This window comes from Crinia signifera, chromosome 1 (assembly GCF_055691185.1).
Source record: "Crinia signifera chromosome 1, ASM5569118v1, whole genome shotgun sequence".
Classification (NCBI taxonomy): domain Eukaryota; kingdom Metazoa; phylum Chordata; class Amphibia; order Anura; family Myobatrachidae; genus Crinia; species Crinia signifera.
The window spans coordinates 80,658,013-80,675,531 of record NC_139217.1 but is presented as its reverse complement, the minus strand read 5'-3'; the positions used below and the strand labels follow the sequence as shown (position 1 = coordinate 80,675,531).

At 45.9% G+C, this 17,519-nt stretch overlaps 1 protein-coding gene across 1 annotated transcript in view; it reads right to left on the bottom strand.

Moving 5' to 3' along the window:
- Positions 1-6,884: 6,884 nt before the first annotated feature.
- Positions 6,885-17,519, bottom strand: part of SLC10A4 (solute carrier family 10 member 4) — a 21,718-nt gene continuing 11,083 nt past the window's right edge. The window contains exons 2-3 of the mRNA XM_083168076.1: positions 10,752-10,962; positions 6,885-8,365 (exon numbers count right to left, since the gene is read on the bottom strand). Coding sequence (XP_083024202.1) covers positions 7,847-8,365; positions 10,752-10,962 — 730 coding nt within the window. The 3' untranslated portion in view covers positions 6,885-7,846. The remainder of the gene's footprint in view (positions 8,366-10,751; positions 10,963-17,519) is intronic.

Here is a 17,519-nt window from a genome sequence, read left to right as displayed (position 1 = left end):
TTCCAGGTACCTGGTTAAATAGTGCTTGTACTGATTACCAATCAAGGTGTGAAGGGGATGTGTCTGCCTCTCAGTTCAATCTATTCAATTCACAATAGGATCTATAGGATTTAAAAAAAATATCTAATCATTTAAAAGTTGTGAAATGTATTATCTGTGGCAATATGAAATATGTCGCATAAAAAAAATTGCAACTGAAAAATACAACTGAAATAAATGCAGCATTGTGTTGGGGAACATTTATTAAAACACTGTTAAACTGCTGGCAATGGTAGACCTGTGGTTCTCAACCTCAGTCCTCAGGACCCCCTAAGGCTGGGGTAGCCAACCCTAGTCCTCGAGAGCTACCAACAGTGCATGTTTTGCAGGTCTCCTCACAGAATCACAAGTGAGCTAATTAGCTCCATCTGTGTATCTTTTAAAATGTGTCAGTGATTAATGAGTGCAGCTGTGCAGCAGCTAGGTTGTCTGGAAAATGTGAACTGTTCGTAGCTCTCGAGGGCTAGGGTTGGCTACCACTGCCCTAAGGGCTATTTCACACCGGCGAAACCCTGCACGGCCAAGAAGCCGTGCCGCAATCAGAAGTTTTCAATGGTGGGGATGGCCACAGCCCAGCAGCAGTCCTTTCCAGTGGTGGGATCCGGTTGCAACCAAGCGGCCAGGCCGTGGCCGTCCCATGTGAATGGACACAATTGTGTTTATTATTAACTATAGTGTGCGGCACGGCTTTTCGCCGTGCAGGGTTTCGCCGCCCAGCCGCATGTGAAACAGCCCTCACTGTTCACGTTTTCCAGATCACTCGGCAGCTGCACTCATTATTTACTGACACATTTTAAAAGATCCACAGGTGGAGCTAATAATTTCACTTGTGATTCTGTGTGGATACCTGGAAAACATGCACTGTTGGGGGGTCCTGAGGACCGAGGTTAAGAACCACTGCTCTAGTACAAGGTTGCCCTCAATGCACACTAGGGGTAAATATACTAAGATGACAGTTTTATTGGAGATGGGCTGTTGCCAATTCAACCAATCAGATGCTATTACCTTATAGAAAATAATAAACAAGTACAATCTGATTGGTTGCTATGGGCAACATTCCACCTTCAACAAAACTCCCATCTTAATAAAATTAACCCCTAGATGTCCAGGTTTGAAGCTGGCTACACACCTAAAGATTTGTCTGTCCAATCTGTCTGGTGGGAATAAAAATCTGGTATGTATGGAAGCATGTGACAAAGAAACGGTGGAAAAGAGCCAAAAGCTATTGTATAGATCCATTTGTTACATCAAGTATGGCTATCCTTGCAACCTGGACTGTAATACCCCTTTCAGACAAAAAAGTCTGAAAATCCCGGCAAATTCACGGCATTTCAAATGCCGTGTCAATTTGCAGGGAGCAGCCTGACCCCCCTTCACACAGAAGAACAAATTACCGGGTTGAAAATTTCTACCCGGTAATTTGCTGAATAACACGGGTATTTCTTCTGTGTGAAAGGTTCAACACGGGTCATAAATCCCGTGTCCTCGACCCTGGTCAATTCCCGGGTCGGAGACACGGGATTTACGACACGGGTGTGCCCTTTCACACAGAAAAATGACCCGTGTATTTAATGAAATTCCCGGGTGGAACTGCTTCACCCGGGTATTTCATTTTCTGTGTGAAAGGGGTATTAGTGGAGTGAGATTGGGAAAAACTGCTCTGATATTATTCACTACAATTGCACTACTGCTGCCTCTGAGAAGTAATGCCATGATCTACTGTGGTAGTCATCTTTGTATCTGCAGATTCCCAGAATGAGAATGCAGACAACACCCAGCAGCTGTACCCATAGGCCTGACTAGTGGGTCATTAAAATGATGCAAACCATATGTTGATTTGTTTTCAAGATAAAGTGATCATTAACGTTCCTATTACCATGTAGTGACAAGCAACAAGGCCTCTATCACTGCAAACTATGTTATCGCCTTAAATTATTGCCACAGATGTCAAATTAACTCTAATTACCGATGAGGAAATCACCTCTTCTGGTGCTTGGTGTCTAGGATTGCTGGGCACTGGCTGTGTATGTAAAGGTGCCCATACACGTTACAATTATTGTATACAATATTGTATACAATATCGCATCTCATAGCATATCGGTTTTGCGATGATATCAGATGACATGAGATCTAGTACAAAAAGTATGTGCTGCACATACTTTTTGTACTAGATCTGATCTCATCTGATCTCATCGCAAAACCGATATGCTATAAGATGCGATATTGTATACAATATTGTATACAATAATTGTAACGTGTATGGGCACCTTTAGATAGGCTTCACAATGATGTCTGCTGTAAGTACAAGAAAACATGACTCACGTACAGAACAAGGTGTTTATTGCTAGCAAAAAAAAAAGGTAAAGTATTTGAAGTTTAGCAACTTTAAATATATGTGTGTGTGCTAGCATTCCGGTTGTCATACATGCATGGAGTAGGGATGTTGCACTGGTTATTCAGCTGCCTCAATATGACCCATTACAAAGGCGTAACTACCATAGGTGCACGGGGTGCAGCTGCTATGGGGCCCAGAGCTGAAGGGGGCCCCAGTCATCAGTTGCTAAATAGGGGGCGCTTACAAACTTTTGCTATGGGGCCTATGAATATCTAGGTAGGCCTCTGCCCCATTACATATAACCCTTTTCATCAGTAAAGTTGCTAATTATGTTCCTTATTGCTGAGTTCAGTTGTGTTTTAAAAGGGTCTAGATCGACCACTTAAGGTTGACAGAGCTTAGCTCGGCACATGAAAAAGGTTGACAGAGTCAAAAGGTCAACACAAGCATTAGGTCAATAATGGTAAGGTCGACTATCGTACTTTTGTGCCCCAAATCATGGACACCAAAAAAGTGCACCGCGTCCTCTAGCATAGGTCGCTGCGCTTGGCACACTATTGTGTTTTTTTCCATCCATGCCCTGGTGGATGGTAGGGCGTGAAATACCGCCTGTGGCACATGTCGGCTCGAAAAAAAATGTCAATGTCAACCTTTTGACTGTCGACCTTCCCATTGCTGAACTTTTGACCCTATCGACCCTAGCCATGTTGACCGTTCCTGTGTCGCCCTAAGCCCTGTCGACCTTTAGTGGTTAATCCAATGCATGTCGACCTAATAACCGTGTGCCTGTTAAACCGTAATCATGGCAGATGATATTCATAAGCTGCTGTGCTGGACAGAGAGCTCCAGCTAATTATCAGAGGTAGTATAAAGCCCCATACACACGGGGGGATATATCGCCGAGCGATATATCGCTCGCGATGAGCGATATATTGCTTAGTGTCCCGTTTGCATCAGCGACCAGAGATGGTCGCTGATGAAAAAGAAACTGCCGGGGGGAGCCCGGCAGTGGAAATCAGCTGGTCGCAGCAGCATGTTCCTGCGACCAGCGATCACTACGGGGGGAGAAAACGGGAGCACGCACCCGGCGATGTATCGCCGGTGCACACTCCCATCGCGGGCAATACAAAATCTCCCCCATGTGTACACAGCCTCAGAACATAATAAAACTGCTGATGGCTACGAGGTTCTAGTTTTACACTTCAATGGCCGCATCTCATCAGGGCCCAGTTATCAATGGGGCGGATGGAGCTCCCGTCATGGCAGCCTGATGACCAGCCACCTACTCAGTCTTCCATACATCATAAGCTGCAAGATTGTGTTTCCTCACAAAATGATATATATTTATTTCTGCTTTTTAGGTAAGCTCACCGTCACCGTACTATCCCTTTAAACCGCAGTGCTCATGGATTGCCCAGGTTCTGTGGCTGATTAAAACCAGGTGAAATGCATGCTTGAAGTCAGAAAGACACTGAACCTGAGTAATTCATAAGTGTCCTGGTTTAAAGAAATGGTAAGACTATATTTAAGGAGACATTGGGGCAGTTGGCAGACAGTCAGTGGCATCAAGAGGATGCAGCTGTACAGCCTCGCGCCATGTGCTGAGCTGGGAAGAGACAGCTGCAATCTGTCATCTGTCTCTCTCCCTCTGTGATCCCGCAGCCAATACAAATTATTATTATTATTTTTATTTTATGGAGTGTGGCCATGCTCCACCATTTTTTAAAGGCCTGACTGACCTGTTGGCGTCCCTGCTGACAGTAAGTATTTAGGAGATGTACATGCCCGCATGGCACTGGCCATGCTTACGCAGCTCTGGTCACTCTCCAGTTTCTTACAATGGGCTTATCATTTGAAGCCCCAGGCTCATGTTGCTCTTAATCAGGCCCTGCATTTTATCCTCATAGCGAAGGCAGACATTTTATGGGTGGGGCCAGTATTCTCTCTGTGGCAAGAAGGTTTAAAGCCCTGTACACATGCATCGATTTTTCCCAATTTTTCGATTCGATTTTGCTTATAGAAGCAAAAGTGAATCGAATCTTAAACGAAATCGAATGTTTTTTTGTGTCACTTTCGATCTACATTCGATTCGATGCGTGCTCCCGTTTTCACAAAATCAAACAGAAAAATCTACTGTGCAGCCAAGGAAATATCGAATTTGATCTAGTAAATTGAATGTGTACAATGTACCATGAATGTAAATCGAATTCGATATCTGATGCAAAAGTACAGATCTAATGCCAAATCGAATGGAACGATCTAATGCCAGATCTAATAGAAAATCGAATCTAACATCGAATCAAAAGCAAATCGATGTGTGTGTACAGGGCTTTACACTGTCAATGGCTGACATAGATCCCCTCAGATTACTACTGATCGCTTTTTGGCTTTGTGCACAATTTTGCTTTGTATGTTTAAAATCTGTTACCGTGAATATTTTTTCTAATTTACAATAATCTAAAAAGAAAAAAAAAAGAACCCTCCCCCTATTTTGCACACATGAAAATTTAGTGGTGCACTGTTTATGCCTTCTCATGGACAGAAAGGATAATCATATCACTGGACCACCCATTCGCCAAACAGATACTCACCATACAGGGCGGGGCCTGCGACGCCTGCCCGGCTCTCCCCTCCACCGCTGTTCCTGTGTGGTTCCCTGACACGCTGCCTTCACTGATGGTGACTTCAGCGGGGGTTTCCGGTCTCCAGCGGTGCCCCGGCTCATGGTAGGAGTTTGCCTTGGCATTCAATTGTGAAATCTTGTGGTACCCTGCCCACAGCGCTGCACTGTTTGGTACGTGTACATTGTTGCTTTACCTGGACCGTGCTTCTTTTTACTTGTATTAAAAATCATCATTTGTGCACTATGGAGCGCCCTTCCTGTCCTCCTTTTTGACAGATCCTTGTTTCTCCCGTGAGTCCTGGGAGTGTTGGAAGGTGGCTGCAATCCGCAAATGGGATTAAGTGGACCCGTCGTCAGGAGTATGTCCTTTTCTCCTGACGACGGAGTGGTGTGCTCCGAAAACGTTTGAGATTTAATAAACTTCTTGCAAAGATTCCTGGAGTGCCGTGTGCATACTTCACCTACCTGCGGGGACGTGGACTGTGATTGCTATTTGAAACTTTCACCAAGGCACCCAGGATGTATTGCTGAGGAGAGTGCCGATCCATCCCTACAGACATATTATATATATATATCTCCCATCTGGTTCTCCCCCATCAATGTCAAAATTATTATACATCGGTCATAAACCATCAATGATTTTGAATCCTCAATGGCCATCCCTACTTACTCATAGGCCCTTATTCTGGTTGGTGCGGTCGAGCCGCATATGCGGCTCCGACCGCACCAGACGAATCCCCGCCTACAAGACGGATCGGCACGGCCGTCCGTACACGGACGGCTGCCGATCCGCATGAAAATGGTGGAGGCGTACGCCTCCACCATGGTGGGAGCTGCCCCCTGCATTCGATGGTCGTCGACCATCGAAGGCAGGTCCGCACGCCGCGGCAGCTCCCGCAAGCTGAGACCACACGGACAATCGTCCGTGTGGTAGCTTGTATGGGGGCTGAAAGCTGACATCCGGCGACGTCAGCTTTCCGCCCCCATGAGTTGCGTCATGGCCTCATTACCATGCGTACGCCCCGCGTTTGCATGGGAACGCCCATGAAACGCGGGGCGTATACATAGGGAAATGAGGGCATGAAGCCCCTCACGCCCCTATACGCCCCCTTTGCGGCGTACTAACGTTATGTGCGGCGAATTCGCCTGCACATGCGCAGATTGACCTCTGCGCATGTGCAGACGGAAAACATCGGCGGTACGGCCGCACGCGGGCCGTACCGCACGAACCAGAATAAGGGCCATAGTTTCCTATCCTCCTGCATTCTGGAGACTCCCTGAAATAACTGCAATCTCCCTCTCTCCCTCATTAGTCTACCACATTAGTCTACCAATCTCCCTCATTTCACCTAGCCCACATTACACGGTTAAATTTTTTTTGGGAAAAAGCAATGAGAGACAGATACATTTACATTGAATCATCTGCACGATTTCCCAACACTTTACCAAGTATAGCAACTTACTAACTGTTTGGGGCTCATCTACATTTGGATATAAGTAATTTTAAAAGATTCCTCTCAGCAGTACAGACCCACGCTTCTAGGCGCCACATTCACAATCTCCCCATATATGAAACTAGCCACGCCCTTTGGGTGGAACATGACACGGCCCCTCAAGGGGGCGCTGTGCAAAATTCTACTACCAAATACAATCTCCCTGAAACTAGTTTTCAAAAGTAGGCAAGTATGTACTTACTGCTGCCGCCCCCCCCCCCTCACTTTAAAAAAAAAATAATAATTTTGGGAGGGGTGGGGGGGGGGGGGGGGGGATTCAGAACTAGGACCATTGCCAACTTTCTAGGTTCCCCTATGCATATCAGTGAGCCGCGGCTGGTGATGTTTGGGGTGGAGTAGGTATGGCTTCCATTTTTTAATTGTGGATTGTGCTGCAGCCCCAGCTCTGGAGCCATCAGTGATGGGTGCCCAATGGAGCAATTCATTTGTTGCAGGAACCTTTATTTGATCTAGAGTGTCGCAAAGAAGCACAATGTTAAGACATATGTGTATATATGTATAAACCCTAGGCCCAAGCACCTAAATGTAGGATTCCATAAGTACATTAGAAACGGTAACCATTTGTATAACTGATGTGTTAATATTCTGCTGTCGCCAAACACAATACAATAAGTATTTCAGTGACATGAAGGACACCATCTCTTTGCAATGTGTACTAGTGGTGCAATACATTTATGAGAACATTCACATGCTTTATACACATCTGTCCCCTCTGCACAAACCCACCGGAACTCCATGTACAGTTCATTGGTTCAACTCAGGATTCTGGGTGATGAACGATGGATGCCGTCAATCTGCAGGTGAGCAGCATTGATTTTCCTTCTCAAGATATACGCTGCAGCCTTTACACACGGGAACACAAAGCAATTTATATCACTCTGAATTAACACTGTCATTTCAGTCGATTCAGTTAATTCACCATTACACGTTGTTTTGCTCACATATCAGAATAAAAGGAAATACACAATTCACATTAGTTAGGCAATACACTCGGCATAACTGCCAATGGTTTTTAAATGGAGTTCTTAAGCATTTATATACTGGAATACATCAACAGTGCACAGGATCACTTCCCTTGTTCTGTGTGCTGGACTCTGATCTCAGTATCTGACATAATTCTGGAATCTGCAGCAGTGTATGAATGTTATATATAACCAAAGGTCCCAGTGACCATGCCAAATAGTGATGTTTGGTGCAATCTTTCCATTGAGAGTATAGGGTTTACGTGTGTGCGATTACCAAAACAGAAGTGTCCCTGGAGTCCAAATTCATATCTTGGCACGTAAGCACTGTGATGTAAACGTGTCTGACATATATCTACACATTTACATAGAATTAGCGCAGTCCTGGGGGTGGCTCTTTGAGTACAGAGTTTTGGTCTTCTGTGGCTACCGTCCCATATGATATTTCATTAATTTCTTCCTCTTTCAATTTTCTGTATGAAATATCTGTGTCCTCGTCTTCTTCAAGAGGCTCTGGTTTATGGAGAATTTCCTTCCTGTAGAGTTTGTAGGCTAAGACATATATTCCCGCCTCAGCGGCCTGGAAGAGTGCGTAGAGTAATGGGAACATGTACATACTCCCTATGAGGTGAGCTGGAAATGCCAGCTTCAGGAGAGCTGTACAGAGCTGGACATTTTGGCACCCGGTTTCTAGTGATACGGTTCTCCTGCAGTTGGGCGGCAGGCTGAATAAAGTAGCAAGGCCATAACCCATTGCGTATCCTATCATAGGCATGATCACGGCCACAATATACACAGATGGGGGAATGGTGGCCAGGAGCTCAGGTCCCAGCATTGCTCCAGTAAGAATAAACAGGAGGACCAACGTTACCAGTAGAGACCAGAGAGAGACCTAGAGGAGACACAAAGAGAGTTGAAAGTACATGGGCGGTTCTGCCGAAAATGCTTTTTATAATAACTGGTGTTCTACTGAATTTTGGATTTGGGACTTTATTCTAATTAATTCTAATTGGAAACGCCCGGAGGACTGATGGTGTGTGTCTGCGCATGTGCAGATGCATTTCTGCGCATGTGCAAGATGCAGGTTGCGGGTGCACGCATCCTACACAGCGGTCGGGGTGTGGAGAGGGGTAGGGGCGCCCCATTAGCATATGGGAACGCCCAGCATTTCATGGGTGTTGGGCGTTCTCATGCTAATAAGGAATTTTGCAGCCTTGCAAGTCAATCAGAATAAGGTCCTTGGTCCAGGGTTCTGATTAAATCCAGACCTGTTTCAAAGGTTTCTGTCCATAGCTGGATTCACTTTTAACACCAAAGTGAGGAGCTGTGAATTGTACGATTCAAGCCTTCTAATGAGACCAAGTGGATGTGTTTCCCATAGCAACCAGATTCTTCCTATGATTTTATGGCATTTACAAGAGAAATTATAAATAAAATCTGATTGGTTGCCTCCGCCACCTGTCCTCTTTGAAAGGTCCCAACAACCTGTGGAGATGTCTCCACATCTAACACCACAGCAGACAGCGACACCCAAGGCAGGGAACAGGAACTGCATGGGTTTTCAAAGATGGCGGGTGCTAGAATGAACACTTATATAAGATACATGCGAGTCTTAATATTTTTCATCAGTCCAATCTCTGAGTGCCTTTGTTTTTTGTGGATATATACTGTAGATGCACTATATGTAGTAGAAATTAGCGATTTTGTGCTATAAACATGAAAGCACATGACACCCCAGGGTAATGGATGAGGTCCCAGTGATACCAGTGATAGATTACCTTATGTCTGAGTAGTTCTGGGTTGGAGAGTGAGTGTCGGGGTTACAGTTATGGTGCTCGCACTAATTTGGCATCTGAGAGGAGGGATATTTATCGCAGAGCCACATTAAGTGCAGCGCGGATCATTCTTCATACTCATGTCTGATTTATGTATGGAATCTATAAATCACGGAACTCTTTGTGTCTATTACTGACGGGAGAGGGATGGGATGTGCATCATGTACTGGCAGCACATTCTCCTGGAATATAAATGAGGAGTGATGTAATCAGCCTGCACCAATATGGAACAAATCATTACACTGTATATAACCATGTTGACCACCCTCTCACACGCTCACTCACAATGCACCCTTAACAGTAACCACTAAATAATAAAGTTGTAGCCATCTACACCTATACACTGTCCAGTACACATCTCCTAGAACGCCCCTGGTTCTGATAATGGATACATCACATATAGACCCATTCTGATGACCAGTGCATAATGCCGAATTTAAACCTCAATTAAGTTACAGGCTTATGATAACATTATTAGTAAATGCAGTTACAATGTCAACAATCGTTATGCCGACACCATAATGCTGAGAGTAATATTTATTGAACCCATAAACAGTAACATGTCATCGTGTCGACCTGTTTACAGTGTTGACATGTGAAATCCTGATGATCTCAGAATGTCTACATAAGGGTTAGATTGCAGGATAGGTGGGTTTGACTACATGGGGGAGGGGTTAAGGGTATGGACAAATTAGAGATGGGAAAGGATAGTCTCTGGAACCCAGCTCATTGGAGGTCTCAAGGACTGATATACATGTGACCAAAATGCCACCACTGCAGTCAGGACCAGGTAGAACACCGCAAGACCACCAGGGATTGTTTGTCGGCATTCCATTATGTTGACATTTCAGCAGTGTCCACATGATGCGGACAGCATTGTTTAATGCTCTGAATAAGTTCTGCAATGATTAGGGAGGTGGGGGTGAGTTTTGGCTGTTGCTAGTGATATGTGTGGTAGGCCAGACATATCAGACAATCACTGTTATAGAGCATAATTATGCAGTTTTCCTGAGATTCCCATATGATAGATTAATGTTTGGAAGTCTCCTGATACTTCATGCTAGATTTTCTATATTTATCTACTATTTATTACTGATAATATTGGTTGCCTGCCCACATTAGAGACAGTCATTGTCTTTGTTGAAACAGTAGTTAGCCAATTAGTTTGCTAGGAACCATTCATATGAATGAGGCATGATGCTCTGTTTTTTTGTTAATGAATCTATATGCTACAGTAACTTATCTTGACAACAGGTTCATGGACACCTGCCCCAATACTTCAGGTGATGACTGCAATCATGCCTAAAGAAAGCTTTGAATTAAAACGTATATCCTCTGTCCATTTCGTTGCTGTTGGTATTTCCCACCAGTTGGCATATCCAACTCCAGGAGGCCTTTGCTGAATTAAGTGAATGTTTAAAGCTATGAGTTCTGAGTTCTTACCTTAAGCAGGATATCGGCAATCCTATTGTAACGGTATCGTATAAAGACCCCCAGGCCAATAGGTAGAAGAGTGCTGCATAGAGTCAGGGTGACGGCTCCCAGAGGTAGAAACTGCACAATTGGTGTGTTAATCCATGGCCGGCTGTAGATCCACAGGCAGAGGGGCATTAACAGTAGAGCCAGAAGGGTGGAAGACGTAGTCATGATGATGCTGGACAGTTAGAAAAACAGAATTAATCTTAGTTTCATAAATGTACAGCAAGGCTCAGGTTTGTAGCAATAGCCCCTACAGACCCTGGCTTTGAGGCACTGGGTGGCTTGTGGGTGCCGGTGGTCTGTGGGGGCCAATGCTACCACTGCCTGGATCAAGTTGACTGTGGTCCCATTGTGCATAGACCTCTTGAAAATGGCCACCACCAACATTTTAAGGAATGCTTTAGACCACAGGTCTTCAACCTGTGGCCCTCCAGATGTTGTGAAACTACATGTCCCAGCATGCCCTGACCGTTTTGGCATGCTCTTATAGGAAAAAATGTGGCAATGCATGTTGGAACATGTAGTTTCACAACATCTGGAGGGCCACAGGTTGAAGACCCATGCTTTAGACCAGGCATGTCCAACGTTGGCCCTCCAGATGTTTTGAAACTACACATCCCAGCATGCTTTGCAATAGTTTTAGCATTCTCTAATAGCAAAACTGTGGCAAAGCATGCTGGGATGTGTAGTTTCACAACATCTGGAGGGCCAACGTTGGACGTGCCTGCTTTAGACGGATTTGACTGGACCAGGACATCTCCAATTATAAGCAGCAATGATTTACCAGGTGGCCGTAGGAGTCCCAAATAGTATGAGCAGTAGTTATTTCCTCAAAGGAACATCTTAGGTTGGTCCCAATGCAGGATGGATAATACCTGGATGCAGTAGCAAGCCTATCGCCACCAAGGAAGTTCCTTTTGAAAGCAGGAGGAAGTGTTCCAGTGGCAAAATCTCAAAGGTCCAAATATCATCCAAATGCTGGTGTAATGCACTCCATCTATAGAGGTCATTTGTAGCAGATTGTGTCAAACCGATACTGTGGCTCAGCTAGATGTGTTTCTATGGGTTGAGAGCTTCCTAGTTTCTTCAGGAGCAAGTGTGTCAAATCCATCTAGAGCAGTGGTTCCCAACATCGGTCCTCAAGTACCCCCACTCATCGGTCCTCAAGTACCCCCAGTGCACGTTTTCCAGGTCTCCACACAGAATCACAGGTGACATAATAAGCTTCACCTTTGGATCTTTTAAAATGTGCCTGAATAATCTGTGCACCTGCTGGGGTGACCTGGAAAACGTGTACTGTTGGGGGTACTTGAGGACCAGGGTTGGGACCACTGATCTAGAGTGTTCCTGAAACTTTGTGGCATTTTATAAGTGTGCACTATGATGTCTATGTTTTTATTAGTTATTTATTTTAAAAAAAGTAGAATATGTCTCATACATTTAGAAATTTGAATCTTTAGAAGCAACCGTCACACCCCATTATTTTTGCATTTACGGAATATCTGTGCATCTCTGATATACAGCATTTAATGGTTTCAGCCAGTGCTGGTTCAGATGTAAATGCATCTACATGCTACACACTGCCCGCACCTATCTCTATGTGAAAGAAGCAATATCCAGATCTGCAACAGCCCTAAGCTTTATATGTCTGAAAACACCCGGATCTCTGTACCCTCACCCATAGGCGAATCTAGAATTATGGTAATGGGTGGTCCCAAATCTAGACATTACAGTAGGGGGACCTTAGCGCGGCGCAGCCGCGCGTCAAAAGGGGGCGTGGCCTCATGGGAAGGAGGCGTGGCATCACAAAAAGGGGTGTGGTGTTACACTTTAGACCAGTGGTCTCCAACCTTTTTCGGGGTGGGAGCTACTCGCGACAAAATAAACCGCCCGAAGAGCTACTAAATTTAAAAAAAATTTAAAACCTGCATAATATCCCAAAAAATGCCCTTTACACATTATGCCACACACCGTAATGCCCCTGACACCTTATGCCACACACTGCAATGTCCAATATGTCACAAACATACCTCCCAACACGAGGCAGAGGAGACTCCTGCGAGGCTACATCCCCCATTTTTTGAGGGCATGGTCAGCTCTCTAAGAGCTGTAGCCACATGTGGTGCGGCCATGGAAAATGGAGATGTGATACACATATGACCCCAATAGTGCAGTCTTTGATGCCCATTATACCTATGCCGCATACTGTGATGCCCATTATACATATGCCCCGCACTGTGATGCTCCATTATACATATGCCACACACATGATGCCCATTATACATATGCCCATTATACAGTACATATGCCCCACAACGTGACGCTCCATTATGCAAACATCCCACAGCGTGACGCTGAATTTAACATATGCCACACACATGATGTCCATTATACATATGCCCCACATCGTGATGCCCATTATACATATGCCGCACACCGTGATGCCCATTATACATATGCCCCACATCGTGATGCTCCATTATACATATGCCCCACTGTGATGCTCCATAATACATATGCCCCACTGTAATGCTCCACTGTGATGCTCCATTATACATATTCCCCACTGTGATGCTCCATTATACATATTTCCCACTGTGATGCTCCGTTATACATATGCCCCACTGTGATGCTCCATAATACATATGCCCCACTGTGATGCTCCATTATACATGTGCCCCACTGTGATGCTCCATAATACATATGCCCCACTGTGATGCTCCATTATACATGTGCCCCACTGTGATGCTCCATAATACATATGCCCCACTGTGATGCTCCATAATACATATGCCCCACTGTGATGCTCCATTATACATATGCCCCACTGTGATGCTCCATTATACATGTGCCCCACTGTGATGCTCCATTATACATATGCCCCACTGTGATGCTCCATTATACATGTGCCCCACTGTGATGCTCCATTATACATATTCCCCACTGTGATGCTCCATTATACATGTGCCCCACTGTGATGCTCCAGTATACATATGCCCCACTGTGATGCTCCATTATACATGTGCCCCACTGTGATGCTCCATTATACATATGCCCCACACACTGTGCGCACACAGTTTTCATTTTTTTTTTACCTCATGTAAGTCTGAGCAGAGGCTGTGGCGCAGGACCGGAGCAGACATCAATCACGCTGAGCAGAGGCTGTGGCCGTGGCGTCGATGAGAACGTGCGCTGGGGACGTCAGGAGGACGCGGCATGAAGTCACATTCAGAGACCTCTTGCCGCCAAGTGAGGATGAAGAAAGTGCGCTGGGGACGTCAGGAGGACGCAGCATTAAAACACTTTCTGACCTCCTGCCGTCAAGCAAGGTACCGCTACGCGGCAGGAGGTCACTTAAACAGCCCCGAGCTACTGGAAAGGTCCCGGCGAGCTACCCGTCGCTCGCGAGCGACGGGTTGGCGAACCCTGCTTTAGACCATACACAGTAATGCCCATAACACATTTTAGCAAACTCTGTAATACCCATTACACATAAAGCCACACGCCGTAAGGCCACACACCATAATGCCCATTACACATTGTGCCACACATCATGATGCCCATTACATACTATATAACAAACCGTTATGCCCATTACATATTTGCCACATAAGTGCTGCTTACCTACGTGCTCATTGCTAGGGGGTTCTTGCTTGATGGCACCATAGTACCCATTACACATGATGCCGCACACCATAGTACCCATTACACATGATGCCGCACACCATAGTACCCATTACACATGATGCCGCACACCATAGTACCCATTACACATGATGCCGCGCACCATAGTACCCATTACACATGATGCCGCGCACCATAGTACCCATTACACATGATGCTGCACACATAATGTCCCTTACACATGATGCAGCACACATAATGCCGCTTACACATGATGCTGCACACCATAATGCCCCTTACACATTAAGCCACACATTATGCATAATGCCCCCACATACCGCTACTTGTAGCGTCCCTTAAGCAATGCCCCCAAAAGTGCCACTTACTGTAAATTTTTATATGAGCCTTCGCTGCTGCTGCAGGGAGAGATGGAGAGCGGTGCAGCTGCTTCTATGGGGAGAGGAGCAGAGCACAGCGCAGAGCACGCTCAAACTCCCCTCCTGGTGTCCCCTCTATCCGAGTGGACATTTGAAATATTGTGACAGTCATTGACAGCTGGGCAGAGAGCAGGGGGCTGCCCGGCTGTATTCAGAGCACTGCAGGTCACGGCTGTTTGAAATAATACCCCTTTCACAACAGAAAATTCAGGGATTTACCCGGGAATATGGTCCCAGGATCATGCAGGGACATTCCCAGGCTTACACCTTATACACCAGCCTAGTCCCTGCACTTTTTGGTGTGAGGGGGAGAGACAACCACTTCCCTCTCCCTACCCCCCTTTTACAAACCAGCTATATCTTCAGAACCAACTGACCCATTTACATGAGACCAGTATCATATTGAAGAACTTTTGAGTTGGCTTCGAATGATTTTGGTCCCATGAAACTGGGCTGTTTGGTTACAGAGAAATCTGCCCTCAAAGAACATAAACAGTCATGAAATTACATTTAAGAAATGAAAAAAAAAAAAACGGTTTAACCTCAATATCCCTGGAACCAATTAACCCATATGGATCCAGCCTGGTATCAGATTAAAGGCCCAGCAATTTGGGTTCGACTGAGATCAACCTCGAGCTTCAGTGATGCCGAAGGGGGAACTGGCAGCCATTGAACTGGGTGGGGGTCGGAATTAGCGGGTCCAATGTTATCCTATAGGGAAAATGTTCCAACTTTGCCTGGTCGTATCTCCGGTTCCTGGGGGGCTAGAGACACGGGGCTGGGCTCGTTGGAAAGCTCCATCCCTCAGCTACAAAATGGGCTAATGGGTGGTCCTGTGCACCCCCGGACCACCCCCTAGATTCGCCTATGCCCTCACCTCTAAAGCTGGGTACACATTAGATGATATTTTGAATGATTTTACCAATTCGAACAACAAAATATTCATATCGCCCAGTGTCTATGATCTATGACACTGATGATGTGCACTAGGCTATACCAGAGAAATCCTCCATCATCTGTACATGCAGGATGTAGAAGGACATCACAAGTGAGCAGAACTCAGCGCAACCCCTTCCCTCACCAGCATCTGCAGTGTAGATGCACTTGCCAATGTCGGGTCCCAACAGAGGCAATATTGCTGGGTACACACATTGTGCACCCATTACCCAGCTGTAATGGCCCACAATTCCATCGCACCTACAGTATGACACTCTTACCCTATGTGCAAAAGGTTAGTTGAAACTCCATTACACCTCATAAGCTAGCAACAATACAATAATAGGTTGATAATGCACCAGAAACAACACTTATACAGCCGCACCAATTAATATGACGTCCATCAAAAAATTCACACAATATGGTCATAAAATATGTAAGATGCAGCGTTGTCAGTCAAATGGATATCAGCAGTGGATGAACCTGTGAGTGGTGGGCCCAGATGCAAAAATCTACTTTGGGCCCCCCACCTCCTCCGCATCCCAAGTTCATAAAATGCCACACAGCAGAGGGTGACAGAGAGGCAGTGGGATGACAGAGAGATGCAGAGGGTGACTGGGGGAGGCATTGAGCAACAGGCAGTGGCTGACAGTGAGAGGCAGTGAATTAAGCCATGGAAAGGCAGAGGTAGGTGGGTAATGCATGGAATAGGCAATGGATGACAGGGAGTTGGTGTCACCAAGAAGAGGCATTGAGTGAAGGGAGAGAGTTATGAAGAGAAGCAGTGGGTGATTCCAGGGAAAGAATGACAATGAGAACATGACGAGTAGAGGCAGCGGATGACATTGAGAGGCTGTGGTCAATGCAAGGGAGAGGCAGTGGGAGATGTAGAGTGTGACAGAAAGAGGGCGACTGAGACAGGCAGTGGGCGACAGGCTGAGAGTACAAGGCTGACATTGAGAGGAAGTGGGCCATAGTAGAGGGTGATTATGACAGTGAGAGGGTAATGGAGAGAGGAAGCTGGTGACAGGCAGTGTGTGAGAGTGAGAGGAAGTAGTGAACAGGGAGAGAGTGATGTGGAGAGGCAGTGCGTGACAGGGACAGGGTGATGGGGGAGGCAATCGGTGTTCCAGGGAAAGGCAGTGAGTGATGCCACAGAGAGACAGAAGGAGAGGGTGACAGGGATAACAAACATCAGGGAGAGGTTGACAAAGAATGGCAGTGGAGTGACACCAGGAAAAGGCAGTAGGTGATAGGGAGAGAGGCAGTGGGGTGATGGCCAGGAAGAAGCAGTAGATGATGGGGAGAGCAAATTGATTATGCCATTAAAAGGCAGTGGATGACAGGGATAAGCAATGGGTGATGAAGAGAGGCAGTGGGTCATACCACGGAGAGTCAATGGTAACAGGATGATGGATACAAGTAGTGGGAGACATGATGCAGGTGATAGAGAAAGGCAGTGGGTGGCAGGGAGAGTGAATCAGGGAGAGTCAGTGGGTGATTACAGGGACAGGATGGCATACAGAGGGTGTGGGTGATGCCAGGAAGAGGGGGACAGGAAGAGGATGACAAAGAGAGGAAGTGGGTGACACCATGGAGGGGTAGTGATTAACATGGTGACAGAGACAAGTAGTGGATGACAGGAAGAGGGTAACAGAGAGAGACAGTATGTGATGCCAGTGGGTGACAGAGAAAGTGGAGATATCATGGAGATGCGTATGGTTTGGCACCACCC